At 50.0% G+C, this 17,157-nt stretch overlaps 9 protein-coding genes across 9 annotated transcripts; 3 read left to right on the top strand and 6 right to left on the bottom strand.

Moving 5' to 3' along the window:
• Positions 1-334: 334 nt before the first annotated feature.
• On the bottom strand, positions 335-2,265 carry MRS44_016354 (uncharacterized protein; the record flags this gene model as incomplete). Its single annotated transcript, XM_046271078.2, has 10 exons — positions 335-459; positions 514-613; positions 674-974; positions 1,023-1,147; positions 1,200-1,287; positions 1,344-1,576; positions 1,634-1,819; positions 1,871-1,902; positions 1,953-2,005; positions 2,054-2,265. 10 exons carry the CDS (start codon positions 2,263-2,265, stop codon positions 335-337), a joined length of 1,455 nt encoding a protein of 484 aa, XP_046131072.2.
• A 526-nt stretch (positions 2,266-2,791) lies between these two features.
• Positions 2,792-4,176, top strand: MRS44_016353 (uncharacterized protein; the record flags this gene model as incomplete). Its single annotated transcript, XM_046271113.1, has 6 exons — positions 2,792-2,887; positions 2,944-3,332; positions 3,390-3,464; positions 3,519-3,829; positions 3,886-3,997; positions 4,050-4,176. 6 exons carry the CDS (start codon positions 2,792-2,794, stop codon positions 4,174-4,176), a joined length of 1,110 nt encoding a protein of 369 aa, XP_046131073.1.
• Positions 4,177-4,515: 339 nt separating this feature from the next.
• On the bottom strand, positions 4,516-5,385 carry MRS44_016352 (uncharacterized protein; the record flags this gene model as incomplete). The annotated part of the gene is made up of 1 exon (XM_046282065.2): positions 4,516-5,385. The coding sequence occupies one exon, from the start codon at positions 5,383-5,385 to the stop codon at positions 4,516-4,518; it is 870 nt and encodes a 289-aa protein (XP_046131074.2).
• A 794-nt stretch (positions 5,386-6,179) lies between these two features.
• Positions 6,180-7,876, top strand: MRS44_016351 (uncharacterized protein; the record flags this gene model as incomplete). Its single annotated transcript, XM_065617996.1, has 5 exons — positions 6,180-6,234; positions 6,290-6,377; positions 6,432-6,939; positions 6,990-7,627; positions 7,708-7,876. 5 exons carry the CDS (start codon positions 6,180-6,182, stop codon positions 7,874-7,876), a joined length of 1,458 nt encoding a protein of 485 aa, XP_065474068.1.
• Positions 7,877-8,075: 199 nt separating this feature from the next.
• MRS44_016350 (uncharacterized protein) lies at positions 8,076-9,122 on the bottom strand (the record flags this gene model as incomplete). The annotated part of the gene is made up of 1 exon (XM_046276727.2): positions 8,076-9,122. The coding sequence occupies one exon, from the start codon at positions 9,120-9,122 to the stop codon at positions 8,076-8,078; it is 1,047 nt and encodes a 348-aa protein (XP_046131076.2).
• Positions 9,123-9,390: 268 nt separating this feature from the next.
• On the top strand, positions 9,391-9,795 carry MRS44_016349 (uncharacterized protein; the record flags this gene model as incomplete). Its single annotated transcript, XM_046282067.2, has 1 exon — positions 9,391-9,795. One exon carries the CDS (start codon positions 9,391-9,393, stop codon positions 9,793-9,795), a length of 405 nt encoding a protein of 134 aa, XP_046131077.2.
• Positions 9,796-9,841: 46 nt separating this feature from the next.
• MRS44_016348 (uncharacterized protein) lies at positions 9,842-11,215 on the bottom strand (the record flags this gene model as incomplete). The annotated part of the gene is made up of 1 exon (XM_046282068.2): positions 9,842-11,215. The coding sequence occupies one exon, from the start codon at positions 11,213-11,215 to the stop codon at positions 9,842-9,844; it is 1,374 nt and encodes a 457-aa protein (XP_046131078.2).
• Positions 11,216-11,786: 571 nt separating this feature from the next.
• Positions 11,787-14,958, bottom strand: MRS44_016347 (uncharacterized protein; the record flags this gene model as incomplete). The annotated part of the gene is made up of 6 exons (XM_065617995.1): positions 11,787-12,151; positions 12,224-13,002; positions 13,062-13,086; positions 13,375-14,116; positions 14,166-14,794; positions 14,847-14,958. The coding sequence occupies 6 exons, from the start codon at positions 14,956-14,958 to the stop codon at positions 11,787-11,789; spliced, it is 2,652 nt and encodes an 883-aa protein (XP_065474067.1).
• Positions 14,959-15,219: 261 nt separating this feature from the next.
• On the bottom strand, positions 15,220-16,464 carry MRS44_016346 (uncharacterized protein; the record flags this gene model as incomplete). The annotated part of the gene is made up of 3 exons (XM_065617994.1): positions 15,220-15,616; positions 15,667-16,184; positions 16,231-16,464. 3 exons carry the CDS (start codon positions 16,462-16,464, stop codon positions 15,220-15,222), a joined length of 1,149 nt encoding a protein of 382 aa, XP_065474066.1.
• Between the last annotated feature and the right edge of the window lie 693 nt (positions 16,465-17,157).

Here is a 17,157-nt window from a genome sequence, read left to right as displayed (position 1 = left end):
CTCTTAGACGGGCTGGCTCCAACAAAGAAGAAAGACTGCCCCAGACGTTACGAGTAGTGCAAGGAGAGCGGCCCCAGTCTTCCGCGCGGCATTGTGTTGTACACGTTTAGGTAGTTAAGGATACCAATAGAGTCCATAAGACAACCGAGGAAGAGGAAGGAAATACTAAAATTGAGCTTTGAGACACGACTATTTAAACTTGAGTGGTGGTCTTCATTGCTTCCAAGTCCAGGCCAAAGTCCTGGCGATGAGGCTGTGAAAGGAGCGACCTGTGCTTGCCCGTCCGTCGCTTGCGCGTCCGTCGCCTGCGTGGCGTCTCATGATACCACACAACTTATCCAAACCGCCCGTGGAGAGTTTTAAGTAAGTAAGCACCGATGACTGCCAGACCACCAAAGAGAATCAAGACTTGGTACCCGTACTTGTAATGGGGAGCATCGTAGGTTGGGAAGAGGACCACTAAAAGTAACGCATTAGTTGCTGGATAGTGGTGGGAGGTTGAGCTGTACTCACGGGGCAACCATGTCGAGAAACTGTATGTGAAGATATTGCCGGTCGCAACCAAAAGTTGACGAAGGTTGGGATCGCCAGCGTTTAGATGGTGGCCCCACGACTAGAAGACGCAGCGTTAGCAATATTTACCAGGCAAGCTTAAGATATTTCGGGGTCTTACAATGATGATAGGCTGAGCCGCGCTTCCGACATACGACAAGAAGTAGGCAAACAACCTTGCGCCGTTCGGAATGTACCAGACAGCAAGCAGGATGTTGGACACGGCAACAGCCAATTGAATGATGACAGACGTCGTAAGACGAGCTTGCGTGGCATCAACGATTCCACCGGCTAAGAAAGCAGTTACAACGCTGATAGCGTTACCGGCGGTCGGCAGCACGTTTGTCTGCACAACGCTATAGCCCTCGGCTTTGAGATAGAGGTTGAAGTAGCCAGTGCCGCTGCCTGCCTGAGCGACCATTCTGTATTTATCAGCCTCTGGATAAACTTTTCAGGATGACTGTACTTACAAATATGGCAGGATGAATACCCAGAGTCTCCAGTTGGAAAAGACTCCTTTGATGGCTTGCAAGGTCAACGGCTGAGGAGCAACGCGGCCATTGCTTTCAGCCCGCTGGATGCCGTATTCTCTGTCCTGTTGTCGGTTAGTCTTGAAGCCTAGCAGAAGACAGCGAGAGCCAACGTACATCTTTTGTCCAGTAAAATGCGCGGGTGGTATGTGGTAGGTCTGGGATGGCAAAGAAACCCCAGATGGCAATTGGAATTGAGATGATTCTAAGCGCATCACCTATTAGCTACTGTGATTTCACGGGGAGAATCTCGGATCATACCCATCAAAAATGAACAACCACTGCCAGCCAGCAAGGCCGTGACGTCCTCCAAGGCCCTTGTAAAGAGCTGCCTGCAAGTAGCCGCTGAACATGGACGCAATACCACTTGTCTGCTCAAAGATTGCCATCCGCTTGGTCAACTCTCGGGGCCCATACCAACCACCGAGCAATGCAGCATATCCGGGAAAGGCACAGGCTTCAAGCAAGCCAACGAAGAATCTGAGTGCGTAAAGCTGCAGAGTGATTTGTTAGTCCGGATTCTATATAGGGGGATGACAGCAGCATCTTACCGTCTCCACGTTCTTGGCAGATGCCATGGCCATCACGAGAACCGACCATAGAACCTCACAGAGAGGAATCCAGATGGACGGCCTAACGTACTTGAGCTGCACCATCTGGGTTGGCACAGTACCGATCAAGTACCCAATGTTGAAGTAGCTGTTAAGCCAGTTACGCTCGTTTCCATATAAACCGAGCTAGAGGAAGAGTGTTAACGGGGGATTCTTTCCGCTATCAAGTGGACCTACATCTTCTTTCATCCCACTGACGAATGCATTGCCTGAACATTGTAAGCGATAACCCAAATGCCATAAACCGGCATGTGCATACTGATATTCGTCTGGTCAAGGTATTTGATGAAGTAGCCGAGACAGATATAAGAACTGCAGCTATTAACAAGTTGCCTGGAGCGAAGTAAGGGTAAATCTTACAAGAGAAATGTGTCCAGCTTCTGGATATACCGCCTGTCCCGAGGATCTCCATCAACGGAGTCCCAGAAGAAACCCACCAGTCGCCGCCATAGAGGTCGCTTCGCAGTTATACGTTCGCTAACATTTGTCGATATCGGGACTGCAACATCTTCATCGGTCGAAGATGAAGAGTTGCCGACAACAACTACAGCTGGTTCTTTGAGAGTAGACATGGCCAAAAACACTCGGTGGAAGCAAGCTGTACTGGTTGGATATCAAGTCGGGCATTCTCCGATATTCGCCGTCCTCTCTTTGTATTATCTGACGTTGCACCACGTTATCTCCAGGTGGAGTCGTCATAAGCTTGATATATGGCGATTGAGTGAACTATGCGAAGCGGTTAACTGCACCCGATACCCTATCTTACAAGGGACGAATGAGAAGGGGGAAATAAAGTTCGTCATCGCGGGAATTATGACGAGAAACCGGGGATAAAGGTGAGGTCGGGGTAGATGCGACACCCGGAGACGTCACACCAACCTCCTAGGGGATGTCGCAATGCCTTCGCGACGTCGCTAATGGCTCAAGGTTCCTTTCTCCTCGGAGGGATGCCGATCCCCCGCTTCATATTACCAAGCATGGACATTCCGAGAATTGGAGTGATAGTGATAAAGGTTGGGCATGGGACGTGGTAATAGTCTGTGATGAGCACTACTGGCAAATAACGTCAGATAATCCTTGACTCTACCATCGAGAACCATGTCTACTCAGACCGCGACTACGACTACTTCCCAGCCTTCTGAGACTTTATCTCAGTTGAGATTTGATACCTCAATCAACTACAAGGAGAATGAGGTTGGTAGTCGCTCTCTGCACTGGCGCATCAGTATTGACGTAGCTCTCTTATTTAGTACAAATATTCCCACTATCTCCCCCATTTCAATCCAGGCCTGCAACCACCCCTGGAAGAGTTCAAGCACTCCGACCCAGGTCTCCGTGCCGATCCTGCCAAAGCTGCCCTGCTGAATGCCCCAGGCTCCTCGTTCCAGGAGATCACGCCAGCTGTGGGCACTGAGATTCACGGCCTTCAACTCAGCTCGCTTGACTCGAAGCAAAAAGATGAACTCGCTCTTCTGGTAGCTGAACGCGGAGTTCTTGTCTTTCGTGGACAGGATTTTGCAGACATTGGCTTTGAGAAACAGAAGGAGTTTGGTGCTCACTTTGGCAAGCTGCATGTTCATCAGCATGGAGGTCATGTCAAGGACTATCCCGAGCTGTTACCAGTCTACCGAGACTTTACGTGCGTGTTGAGATATCTCACCGTAATACGTTGCGCTGATGTTAACGACGCTTCTAGGGCTGGTGCGGTAGACAATGAGATCAAGAACAATGTCAGCAGCATCAAGTGGCACACCGACATGTCTTATGAGATGTAAGTTGAGTCTTTGCAGCATCCTTCTCGTTGACCGGTACTGACTATCCTAAGAAATGGTATGGGAACGACAATCTTCTTGGCTCTCGATACGCCCCAATCCGGAGGCGATACGCTCTATCTCTCAACAGTGGCCGCATACAATGCGCTATCGCCGTTGTATCGTGAGAAGCTCCACGGCCTCGAAGCCACACACTCTGGGTTTGAACAGGCCAGGGTTGCTGACCACAAGGAGCGATACATCCGTGAGCCCATTGAAACTATTCACCCCGTCGTTAGAACGCATCCCGTGACCAAGTCCAAGTCTTTGTACGTTAACCGCCTGTACACGAGACGCATTCAAGGCTTGAAGGAAGAAGAAAGCGGTAAGTAGTACACATTTTCCTTTTGGATGCAATAGAAAATACTAATCTGCTTATAGCAAACATTCTCAACTTCCTTTATGACCACATTGAACATGGCCAAGACTGGCACATTCGAGTGCACTGGACGCCTGGCACAGTTGTTGTCTATGACAACCGAATCACCCAACAGTAAGTCTTCTTCAATATCCAAGATCTACATGCCAATACTTACACTGTTTAGCTCCGCCCTCCGCGATTTCCAGGTCAAGGAGGGTCAGACCCGACGGCACATGTTGCGCATCACACCCCAGGCTGAGAGGCCATACTTTGACCCCAACGCCGAGAAGGGTCACCCATCAACTCAGTGAACATCAAGCTTCGTCTCTGATCCTGATAGGTGTCTCAAATCATATGGTCACTTGACACACATGGTAATGAGCAAATGCTAGATAATCGGCCTGCTACGGCACTCATTCTTGCAAAAATGAAATGTTTGAGGCTTCGCTTGTAGTAACAACGATTGACCTTGCCCCATAAAAATATTGTGTTCTTTGATACTGTGCCCGATAACTCCTCTTAGAGACGTTAGATACCCGTACTGATTGACTTAATATGACCGTGTAGATTCAATTTCGTAAAATCAAGGGCAGGAGTACGCTCCAACGCATGACACCCCAAAGCGTCTCCTCCCTGTTACAGATATGCTATTACTTGTTTGCGCGGCTCAGCACCTCCTCTGCCTTGTCAAGCCCAGCCAGCCTTTTTGCAATCCCATCCAACCATCCAAAGGGCAAGAAACTGCCAAACCAAACTGACCAAGCCATCTCACCGCGCCAGATGACAGGCGGCGGGTTTTTCTTCAGCAAATCGCGCACAACAGCGTCTGCCCAATCCTGACATTCCAGACCCTGACCTGCGTACCCTTCTTGGCGCATGGCTGCTTCCAGAATATCCCTGGCGGGCTCATAGATAGAATCCTTTGGTAGGATAGGTGGCTTCCTCAGTAGTGCATTCTGGACCAAGTTGCTCTTGACGATGCCCGTTCTAAGGTCCACGACTTTGATTCCAAATGGCTTAAGTTCTAGGCGCAATGTGTCGGACAGCATGGCCAAAGCAGCTTTTGACGAGTTGTAGACAGCCTGGAAAGGTACTGTGGCAACAGCGCCAAGGGATGTTTGATTCACCACCATGCCATTGGATGATTTAAGTAGCAACGGCAGAAAAGCCTGTGTCACGGCAATATGAGACCATACATTGAGGTCGTAGATCTTCTTTGCTGCGGCGATATCAATGTCGACAACCGGCATGATGTATTGGGTGCCAGCGTTGTTGACGAGGATGTCGAGGGCGGGAACTTGTTTGACGCATTCGGCGATAGAGGTTTCTGATTGAACGTCCAGGGTGAGGGTCCTGATTCCGAGAGATACCAAGTGCTTCATTTTGGCAGGGTCTCGAGTGGTTGCGTAGACGTTTAGGCCAGCGTTGTGGAAGGCGACAGCGAGAGCAGCGCCTATTCCACCATCTGAGCAGCCGGTTATAAGAACTGACTGCTTGGCGCTCGAATCCGCAGAAGCCATTGTCGATGAATGATGCTGATGTTCTTCACCAATGAAAATTGGTAATGTTGGGAGCAAATTTATGTTGACGGATGTTTATGACAATCGAGGCAACTAGGAAAACAGACGAAGAAGTGAATCGACATAAATTTTAATCCAAACTCTTGACCTCTTAAATAGCACATACCAAATGCCATGTCGCACCGTGGTTCCATATCGGGTGAACAATCCGACCGGGTCGGCGCAGAAACCCGCCGTTTTGGGGTCCGGAACCCTTCTGCCCTGGAAGGCGAGTGGCTGATCAAGCCGGGATGAATCTTATGATCCCAGGCGGTTAGCCGACGGAAATGAGTGGCTCACCCAGGTAATACGATATGGATCTTTGGTCCTGAGTAGCGAAGCTGACTGCTTGGCCCGCGACTTGGCTCTCGTAATCCACTGGTCAGCCCATACGGATGGGTCCAAGGTCAAGGCATAACCTTGTTGTAGCATAAGCCCAGGAATTTGTGGCATTTGTCTTGCTAACAATATTAAAATCGTGTTTTCTACTACTTTGATCATCAGTTAGTCTTATCAGAGGGATAATCTCTCGATCAACACTCCTATCGACAGCAGGCGATAGACAAACACAATGATTGGAGCAACACCAACAACTTCACGTGATGCAGCAATGGTGACATCGACATCCATCATGACGAATACAAATGCATATTATCTAATATTGAGAAACGTTGGCCAATTTCTAATCTTTCATCCCCGCAAGAGAGTTATCTTGGAATTCTGCGTCTGTAAATATCTTGACTTTTCAGAGCAAAATGAGTGATTACAACAAAATCAAGTCGGTCGCGATTATCGGAGCTGGGGCCGCCGGTATTATCATCACATGATCTATCCCATGTCCTTGAATCTAATCATGTTACTCTAGGGGCCGTTACGGCGGCGGCTTTCAAGGCTGAAGACTACTATGACCGCATACGTGTGTTTGAGCGAAGAGAAACGCCTGGTGGAACTTGGTAACACAGCTCTACTCATGCAGGGATAAGTCTCGTTTCTCTGACACGACTCAGGATATACGACCCGAATCCATCAATCCCCCCGATTCAACCGGGAGGCCTGCCCGCAGACATAGATAGGCCTTTGGACATTCCAACGAATCTTCCAACGACGGCACCTCCAAGCCAGCAAGAGAGATATTCCCACACGCCGATTTACGACAATCTCACGTTGGTTGAACTACCCACTTTCCGAATGGAGTCACTGACAGAGTCAAGGACCAATGTCCCCGATATCGCCATGTCATTTTCTGACATTCGATTTTCCTATGGGCCATTTGTTCCACATTACGTCCCTCGCCAATACATTGAGAATTATTTCTCGCTTCACAAGACTGACGAGTTCCTTTCTCTCAACACCACGGTGGAGGATGTATCTCAGCTACCGCTTTCGCCAGGTGCCAGCCTCAAAAGGTGGAAGCTGACTCTCCGAAAGTATGAGCCCTTGCGAGGGGTCGACGTTTGGTGGGAAGAGGAGTTTGACGCTGTAATCATCGCCAATGGCCATTATTCGATTCCTTGGGTATGTGCCTCCGTATCCTCCGTGTCCCTAATGTTTACTGACTGGTTCAGGTGCCGGTTGTTACTGGCCTCGAAGCATATATGGAAAAGTTCCCCGGCCGTGTCGTGCACTCCAAGTTCTACCGCTCGCCGCATCTCTACACCAACAAAAAGGTCCTCATCATCGGAAATTCGACCTCGGGACACGATGTTACAGTTGATCTGCTGCAAGCTGTTCATCTCCCTGTATATCAATCCAGAAGATCAAAATCGAGATGGGACGGTGATGGAGCTCCTCCTGGAGTCGAATGGAAGCCAATCATCAAGGAATATCGTCTAGACGGTACAATTGTGTTTGAGGACGACACTACCTTGAGCGACATCGACCAAATCATTTACTGCACCGGCTACAGACCCTCTTACCCCTGGTGGAATAGCAAGGTCAACGGTCGCCCGCTGTTTGACTACAAAGCCAACAAGCTAATCAAGACCTACTGGCACACCTTTTTCCAAGATTTTGCGAATCTTGCCCTGGTGGGACTTCCGCGGGTTCTAACGTTTAGAAGTTTCGAGTACCAAGCAGTCGCCCTAGCACGACTCTACTCTGGTAGAAACGCCATCCCGCTTCCTCCACTGGAGGAGCAACAAAGGTGGGAAAGGGAGAGAGAAGAGAAGGTCAAGATTGAGAGACGCAAGTTTCACGAGATCGGGTGGGAGAGGGGGAGACCCAAGAGTGGCTGAACGGGTTCTTCCAGATTGCGGGCATTGGAAGATTTACGGGTGAAGGCAGAATACCCCCAGCCTTGACAAAGGAGCTCGTCTGGGCCATTGAGCATCTTAAGAAGTATCCAGAGCCAGGGAAGGGTAGGGAGAAGAAGGAAGTTGAGGGTGGGGATTTAGGCGCGGACGAGTGGGTGTTGGTTGAGGAGCCCGTCAAAGATCTGCTTGCTTTCATATGAGCAAGTCTCGATATCACTTTAGAGCTGTAACACGACGTGATTCTATCCTGAACTGCCACTACCAGATCAGCGGTGCGTTGCGCTCTCATTCTTGACTACATCTTCCATAAGCGAATACTCGCAACTTGACAACAGTATGAACGTCTATTTTCCACTACTGACACGGCGCTCTTGCACGGGCAGATACCCAACCACTTTCTCAAGAATCACGGCTCGTCATTCTACTTCCGCACGTAACCCCACAGTCATAGTTTGGCCCTCTTATCTGGCTATAAAGACTCGGCCGTTCTCTTCTGGAGAGGTGAAGGCTGCCTATCGAGAAGATGATGCCGCTTAACCGCTCGTGTGATTTCCGATCGCTGTTGCGGCCAAAAAATAGCGCGTCTCTCGTCTTTCCGAATATCACTGCTGGCTTCAATTCGATCCGACCAAGCTGCGAACCTCTTGACATGGTGGAGGGGACATCGAGGACAGTGCCGTGCTCATGTGTCGTCCCATACCAAGCTTCACGCAGCTCTAGGGACCTGCTATTGTTTTCCCAATAGAGTTGCAAAGTCTCCAAGAAGCAGCTAGCTTTCTTATGAAACTTGAAAGCTGGAGGCACCCCTTGCCCCATCCCATCAGCACATTCCAACAACGCCGGCAGTCGTACATCATCCAACTCCATCACCAGGATGTCGGACGCTTCGTAGAGAGGGTTTGGAGGAAGTAGCTCGGGTGGAAGATTGCTCAAGTCAGGGTAAGTTACTCCCCAAGCAGGGTGGTCGTAGATGATGGCTGAAAGTCCAATGTAGATGACCTGGATTGGTGTTGAAGTTGGTTCGTCTACAAGCGACTGCTGAAGGCATCGCAAGCCCTCCACTGTGGGCCAGAGACACACCAATGCCTGAATGTCAATAGGCAACGAACGTGCGCGAGAATATGAGGCTGCGGTCAGTGGCAGATATACTGCCCTCGGACGGCGATCAACCCATACTAGTCTTTCAAGGGCTGGATCTTCTGTGAGATTTCTGGTGAAGCACCCATTGTCGAGAGCCACGTTACGAGACTCGCGGCAGGTGGATAGAAGTGTCAAAGGAGGTTCGTTCGTCCAGACTTGACCAAATTCTGACGCGTTCTTCTCGTAGGTGCTAGGCCCGATCTTAAGAACGCGACGAGGGGGGAGCAGCAGCTCCCAAATGCGCAGGCGCAGCTCTAACGGAAGGCGAGAGAACCATTTAAAGGTAGGCGTATTTGAGATTTCCATGGCGGAATGAGACTTTGCCGCTGAAGCACCATGCAAGAGTGCTCAAAGATGAAATCAGTTGATGAACAGGCGCAGAATTTGACCTCTTTAGGCAGCCGTCCATGGGTGAAGCTCAGACGATGCTTCGGGCCCTGTTTATTCCGAACTCCATCACAAGGCGTCACTTACACCCATTTCAATCTTGACTTGTTCAACATAATTCATCAAAGAACTCGCATCATCTTCAATCCATCAAATATTATATCTTCCATCAGATCGTCCATCAATCATGTCTTCAACAAGCGGCGACAGTCTCCACGGCGACGAATTCCGCCCCATTCACTGGGATGCGGAAGCCAAGCGCCCCATCGTCGACGGCAAATACAACGATCCAAGGACTGGGGAGCTTCGTACATCTACCGGGGCTGCCTACACGGGTCCTCCTTCGGTCGACATAATCATCATGAACCTTCACGAAGACTCAAACGAGGGCATCTACCGCGCGACGCGGCCCTTTCCTGTGGAAAAGCTCTTGTTTCATATGATGCGAATAGTTCATGAGCGAGAGTTGCAAATCGACTCTGTCAATGCGACAGCTTATGCTATCCGTGTTATTGTTTCGCATGAGCTTAAGAAGGAAGAGTTCATCGAGACGGCTCATGCCATGTTGAATGCGATATGGGACGAATGGTAAAAAAAGAAGCTGCCATGTGAATGTTTGTATTATCTCATTCATTAAATCAATCATGATATATCGACAGAATATCCGTCGTGTTCTTGTAGTCCACGCCGCATTTGTCTGAAAACCCAGTAAACATGTCCACTCTGTCTTGCACATAGTCCTCAAAACCCTTCCTTGAGCAGCTCGTGCCTGGTCCGTCAACACAGTCTGGGAGAGGTTGAGGTGCGCTGTTCACCAGCACGCGGTAATACTCTCCGTCGTCGTATCCGTAGCTGCCCGTACAGGTCAATCGCTCAATAGCAATGTTGCTGAGGAAGGGCAAGACATGGGAACTCTTCCAGGCTCGTCGGTAGTTGATCCGACTTAGCGGCATCGTGTCGTTGATCTGGGATGGGCCTCCAAACTGAGAGTTGTTGAACAGGCCCATTGCGACCAGGACCATGGGAGGCAGCTCACGGTGAGTGAAGCTAACATACAGGTCCTGGTTATCTGACTCCTTGTTGAGGAGAATATCCGCAGTCGCGTTAAACCAGGGAAGCCCGACGTAGCCTGAGACCTGGTTTCCATAACCCACGTTGTAGTGGTATCGGACATCTTCAGAGTACTCCCAGCCAAGCCAATCATCGGGTGAGAAGAGCTCCAGGTTGCAGAAGGGAGACTTTCCGTGAATGACAGTTTCGTATCCACACAGCTGTTGCATTCCAAAAATATCGTTGACTGTAAAGTTGAAATCCGGGGCCAGGTCGTTTAGCCGTGCAATGATGGGCTTTGCGTACTTTTCCTGGTATACTGACGACTCGTCGCTACCAGCAGATGACGAGTAGGCTGGGCAGGCACTGTAAGGCGTCAAGCTGTCTGCTCCAGACTCTTCAGACTCGTAAATGCTCTCGACCTTGATGGTCTGGTTGTCTGTCTCAAGTCCACGAACAAATGACTGGGCAGACTTGAGGGTTCTCTCCGCAGATGAAGTCCATACTCGCTTCGGGAGCCTCAACTTGGGATACCGAAACTCGAGATCAACTCCCAGCTGTGTCGCTTCCAATCTACCCACTCGGGTCAAGAGCTCCGCCTCGGCATCCGAAAATGGGGCGGACCAGTCGGCCAAGAAGTTCAGATACGGGATCTTGCTCCAGTCGATCTTGGTGTGATTCTCCAGCTTCTCGACAAACGGTTCAATGTACTCTTCATAGTCAAAGTCGTTGGCGTAGATTGCAGCGTGCCGCACTAGGTAGGCGGCACGCTCTGGTTTGCAGCCCTGGGGAGCGTCGGGGGAGGCTGGAGGGTCTTGGGGCTCAAAGTAAGGCGATATGCCGCCGAGATGCTCAAGAGGATTGAAGCTGTAGGTGGAATAGAGAGTGGAAGCTGAAGTTTGTGCGACCAATGGCAGGAATTGAAGGAGCCAGCGGCTCGAAGGGCCTTGGTGTTGAGGCATTGCGACCATGGATAGATGAATGAGTGGAACCTATGGGGAGAGTGTCTATTGTGACTACAGAGGCTTCATTTAAACTAGTTATTTGCTTTCGCGAGATCAATCGTATGAGATCATTGGCAATACAGTCAAGAAACGTGGTGTTAGCCCCAGCCTAATTCCCCGTATCCTTGACGTCACCTCCCACGGTAAACCAAGATGACTTTCTCCACAATGCAACCCCCAAAACCGGTCTGTGTTCCTGAAAAGTTGGTAACGAAAAACATGATTGGAACGGAGATTTGCGGCGCCATCTTGGACGTGTTAATCCCGCCTTTTGTGTCAATGCCACGCGGGCCGTTTTAGCCGGTCAGCACGCTTGGCGTCTTCGATCATCGATCGTTGGATCGGACATCAGGTTGTTGGGTGCGTGGATATTATGGGGACATGATTGAATGAGCTAATATCGTACTATGAGATGATGTGTGCCAACCTCTTCGACATGAAACAATCAAGGTTAATGTATCTTCCTGTCTCCGTCCCCCGTACTCCAGTGCCTCACATTCCGCAGATTATCAGTACACCTGCTCGCCTGTCAAGAACTCCCATAGCAGGCATCTCGCTCTTTCTCCTCCTTTACAACCTGATGCCAGTACTCCCAGTGCTGCCTCAATTCAGGAAACCTCCTTACCGCGAGGGCCACCGTGTAAATCGCCATCAGCCAGCTCCGGGCCCGTTTCTCAACGTCGAGAGTGCGATCGTGCCAATGAACAATCATCTCCTCGGAAACCTCATCGGTCACGTCCAGGCAATGACTAGTCCATTTGCCGAGCACCATGAAACTGATATGAAGATGCCTCAGTGTTATGGTCTTGGTTGGGTAATTTTCTTCATCCCCCCTAAAGTTCCACGCCCATCCCTCCATTCTTGGTTCGTTGCCCCAGTCGGATAACCCCCGTCCTTGGAGTCCGGCTCATAGTAATCATCCATAGGAGAAGTATGTCCAGGGTCAGCCAACTATGTCCAACGAACGATGCTGTAGTACCGGTTCCTTAACAATCTCAAGGCGGATGTATTCTTTTAGTGTATGGTTGCGAAGATAACAGCTGGCGCCATGTTTGGATGCACGCACATCAAAACATGATTCCATCGGTGAGTGAAGGTGCTCTGGGATGCCGCTCGATGGGATTTTCTTCCAAAATTCTCTGATCAGAGCCTGATAGTCGGGAGAGGGGGCCCTCTCGTAGTTGATGATTGCGTCCCTGGCCCAATCCCGATACCATATTCGTTCCACTCTTCGGTCGGATGACGGGCAATTCGCTTCTGGAACAACTTCCAATAGAGCCTCCGGAAGGTATATAGGCAGCCACGGGAGGCAAACAATAGGCGTGCCTACCCAAGAGAGCTGCTTGTAGTTTGAACGGAGATTCTCGCGAATGACCCAACCAGCGTGGACCCAGAGATACTGAGAGCAGAGAGCGAGAGCGGTTTGATCCGTAATCTCAAGCGCAGACACTATTTCTTGGAGGACTTCTGGCGGAAGCTTCTCTAGAGGAGACTGCATGACTGAACTGCATCGTCGAGTTTGCCAGGTAAAGTCGGTGGGCCGGTTGACGGGGCTATACAGTCTGTCAAAGGCATCAAAGGTGTTTCTACAAACGACAAAGAGATCCAGGGTGCCTATCCACTGTTGATCAGGGCCCCATTTTGGAAATTTGATTTTTTGTCTCAGCAGAGGGGCCAGGATGTGCCGCTGTTTACAGTCATCCTCGTCTGGCGGAGACTGGCCAGAAGGTGACGCTTCCGATCCGCTCGACTAACAACGGTTCTGTGAGTGAGTTGCGAAAGTTATCGAGTTGGAGTGGCTTACCATATTCTGTCGCTGACGATGTTACCTGAGGAGAGGAATAGGCGTTGATTGTGAGCGTGTGACTGAAGGATTCTCTTATCTGATGATTCAGCCGCCAAGACTCACAAATCGCAGGCCCTGGAGAACCCATCATGGAGTTCTCGTTAATCTTATAATTGTACTCAAGCACTATATCAGGCGATACCTGTTAGTTGAAATGGCGCATCATGTGTTTCTAGCTACACGAAACCCATAATCCAATACAAACCCGCTCGCCTCTCTGTCATTTACTCTCGAATTATGACCCTTAACCCCTGACTACCCGGATACTGACCAAAGGTCACATAGTCCGAATAGATGGCCACATCCTCTTCCTTCGTCTTATACAGCTCCATGGTCGGACCACACTGCTTATCCTTTGACGTATCATACACGTCGTACTTGCGAAAGATGCCGGCAACAAACGTCTGCAGCTCTTGATACGCCAAGTTGATACCGATGCACTGTCGCGTTCCTTTTGAAAAGGCAAACTGGTAGGCGGCGAGACCGGGGTTCTCGAGGTATCGGTCAGGGCGGAACTCTAGTGGGTTGGGGTAAAGATTGGGGTTGCGGTTGACCAGGGGTGCCGTCATTCCAACGCCTGTTCCGGCAGGTATAACAAAGGTTTGACCATCTGGACGTTGGTAAACGAGATCTTCGTCGGGGGCAACTCGATCTTGTCGGTGAGATGCCCCAGGGTACAGACGAATAGCTTCTTGAATCAAGGCGTTGAGAAACGGTAACCCATTCAGTGTCGAAGGATCGGGGATTTCGTTGACGTCGGGCATGACTCTTTCAAGTTCAAATCTCAGTCGTGCCATGAGACTCGGGTCAGCGAGCAGATGGTACGTGATGGCGGCCAAGGTGGAAGCCGTCGTCTCTGACCCAGCAATGACCAAGACCATGGCCTCATCCGCAAGACGGGGTGTTTCCTTTTCGGAACTAGGAATATCGCTGCGTAGAATCTCGTGAAAGATGGTCTTGCCCTCTGGCAGCTTTTCCGCCTGCTTTATCTGGTCAATCTCTGCATTCAAGTTCTAACTAATCATCAGCATATGAAACCGCAAGGGGGCTGTCAACACTTACAATCATGAATGTCGCAAACACGCCAACTCGAGGGAGAAGGGTAGTCATAATCACAGGTGGCAGATTAGCCATCAGGTAGGCCAACCAGAACGCGTGAGTACCCAGATGGCAGACTCTTTGCGGAGTAAAGACGTCAAAGAAGGCTGCATTACAGTCTTCCATGTCGAGACACATCTCTCCGTCTCCAAGTGCATAAGCTTGGATAACGTCCTTGGTAGCAGCTCTATATGCACTGTTCAACTTTACAGGCTGCCCGGCCTTAGCCCATCCTTCCATTCGGCGTAGCAGATTAAACAGAATGCCGTTGATGACCGGAGACAAACGTCTCACGTTCTGGCTTGAAAAGAATGGGTTGAGAACGGCGCGACGGCGGCGGTGGAGGTCGTGGTCTTTGGTTGCCAGGATAGAGCCGTCAGCCTGCATGGTTCCAAGTATAGTGCTGTGTCGCTCCCGTCGGTGCTTGGGCGATTGCGAGTAGAGTTTTTCTATGAAGGCTGGGTCATTGACGTGAATCGTATCCGGACGGGTTCGCACAATTGGACCATATTTGCGGTGCATTTCTTCAATGACCCAGATGTATTGACCACCGCTGATGAGGTCATGATAGCCATTGTACCATGAAGTGATAGCTATTTGATGTTAGTGTGCTCCAAAAGTGGTGATGCAAGTGACTTGTCTAACCAGCAATCTTGGGTCCTGGGAACTTGGCCAACGGGCTGAAATAGAGACGATAGACACAGACCACAACACCATAAGTCACGGCCGCAGCTGCTGCGAGCACAAGATAGCCCATCTTGACGCCGGCCTATGTCTCGGATCTTGGGTACACAGTCAGTTTTGTGTAGCTTGGTGGGCACACGGAAGTTCAAAGAAGCCAAGAATTGGATTTTATCAATTCTGACGAAATCAGCCGTTGGGCTTGGATCTCTAGGGATGGCGTCTTAGTGCTGACAGTCAGCGGATCAAGAAAACTGTTGATTCGTCGGATGCAGGGCTAATATGGAATGGGCTTGGTCCATTATCTTGGTAGTGTTGGCTTGGTACGACTCGACGCCTATTCTTCGACTCGAGCAAACAAGCATGCAAGCTCGTTCTCATCAAACCAAACTCGGTTCTTCTTCCAGGCATTCACAATAATGTCTCTTCCATGCCTCGCCACATCCTCAGCTTGAGCCGGAGTACCCCCAAAAGTGCCAAAGCTCAAGAGATGGACGCCCACCTGCACAGCAAGCCTCCAAACAAAGTCCGTCGGTCTTGGCCCAAGTCCGTCGGAGTATCCCTGCACCACCCAGAGCGCCGCGACCGTCTTCTGAGACAGCCACAGGGCGTAGAGCTCCCCTATCATTTCTCCATGGTCAAGCTTCTCAACGCCGAGTTGGCCGTTCTCCCAGTCGACAACGAACAAGGAAATGGTGGTTTGAGATTCAAGAGGTGCGTCGGTAAGGAGGATGCTGTTAGCTCTGTTAGTGATTGTCCCGGTCTGCGCACTAGATGCACCCACTTTTGAGGACAAAAGTCGCCGTGTATGGGTTTATCGTCAGTCTCGAGCAAAGCCTGCAGCTTGACTTGGTAAAATACGTCTCTCGCACCAGACAAAATGTCGGGGAACTGATCAACCCGCTGCAGCAACCAATCATAGTTGATCATGTGCTTGAGTGATTGCATCTGCACATTGCTTCGAAGCGCAGGAAATGGCTTTGGTGGAGACTCAGCACCCTCGATAGCTGTACTCTGGACCATCTGTTCGCTGGCGAGGTGGAACTTGGAGATGTACTCTGCCAGTGTCTTGCCGATATTACGGCATGGCAGCTCAAGGTTTTGGGGAGTTGACCATGAGAAATGGTTTTGGATGTACGTCTTGAGATCAACCGTGTTGGGAAGATACTCGTGTATCTGAGTCTTGGTGTCATCATCGTAGTAGAAGCACCTCGGCGCTCTGGCCGTGCAGTTTGCGCCGCCGAGCTGGTTTATGTGCGGTTCTACCGAGTTGAGTTCCATCAAGCACTCAGCTTCAACACGCTACACACTATTAGCGATATGTTGGGTCCTGGTTTCGTGAACCCACGCATCGATGGGTTGTGATCTCGTTAGCAGGATGCCTTGCCATGTAGGGCTCCCCGTGTTTGACCACAACTTCGGTAGTCCCATCTTCAAGTGGAGTCAAGAGTTTGGCGTGGTAGGTAAAGTTCGCCTGGCCTCCGATCAAGGGTTGGAGTGAAGATGCTGCATAGCGGGCGTTGTTCAACCATGCAAACACTTTGAGACGGGTGTCGTCGAATGTCTCTCGATGTGATGACATGATTAATGAATGCGCAATTATGTGTAAAACTCATTTTACAAGCCTGCACCTGGTTTCGAGAATTCTGAGCAGTTCTAATAGTTCAGGTAATTCAGTTGCCTGGGATGGGTTGGCGTCATCAACCTGTTTTATCTTGGTTGCCTGGCATAAGGATCAACTTATCTATGCCTATTGTAGCACTCAATGTGTTCTCTCAATTTAGTTGATCCAGTGCTGACATCCTGATTCGGGTCCCGAAAGAAAACCGCAGTTGATACAATGACGTCATCCAGGCAGGGAATGTGGTTTCACTGAATGAGGCCATCACCAGTCATTCAGTGCCGAGAGCCTGACACTACAGCGGTTTCCAAGACAGCACACACCGTGAGCTCAATAAAGCACCCTCAAATACTAGCAATAGATCTACATATTTCTCATTTATTCACGGCAACTATTCTTCAAGTCTATTCCTGCTTAAATCTGCAATTTCTCTCTAGGGTAGGTAGGATTAGGACACAGCATCTGCAGCCCGCCTCGATCGTGCTAGCTGTTCTGTTCATCTCGTCAAGGAAGAGTGGCAATATCCTAAGCTACTACTCGCACTAAACATATTAATATTGTATTTATAGCGATGCTGGTCCTCACATCCTTCGTTCAGACCATCACAGACAGAGTCCAACAACTCCGAGTTACCCTCACTTCATCTGCAAAGCG

This window comes from Fusarium solani (genome assembly GCF_023522795.1).
Source record: "Fusarium solani strain SB1 chromosome Unknown bctg00000012, whole genome shotgun sequence".
NCBI classification, from domain to species: domain Eukaryota; kingdom Fungi; phylum Ascomycota; class Sordariomycetes; order Hypocreales; family Nectriaceae; genus Fusarium; species Fusarium solani.
The sequence above is the reverse complement of the archived record's forward strand: the minus strand, read 5'-3'. Positions and strand labels throughout refer to the sequence as shown.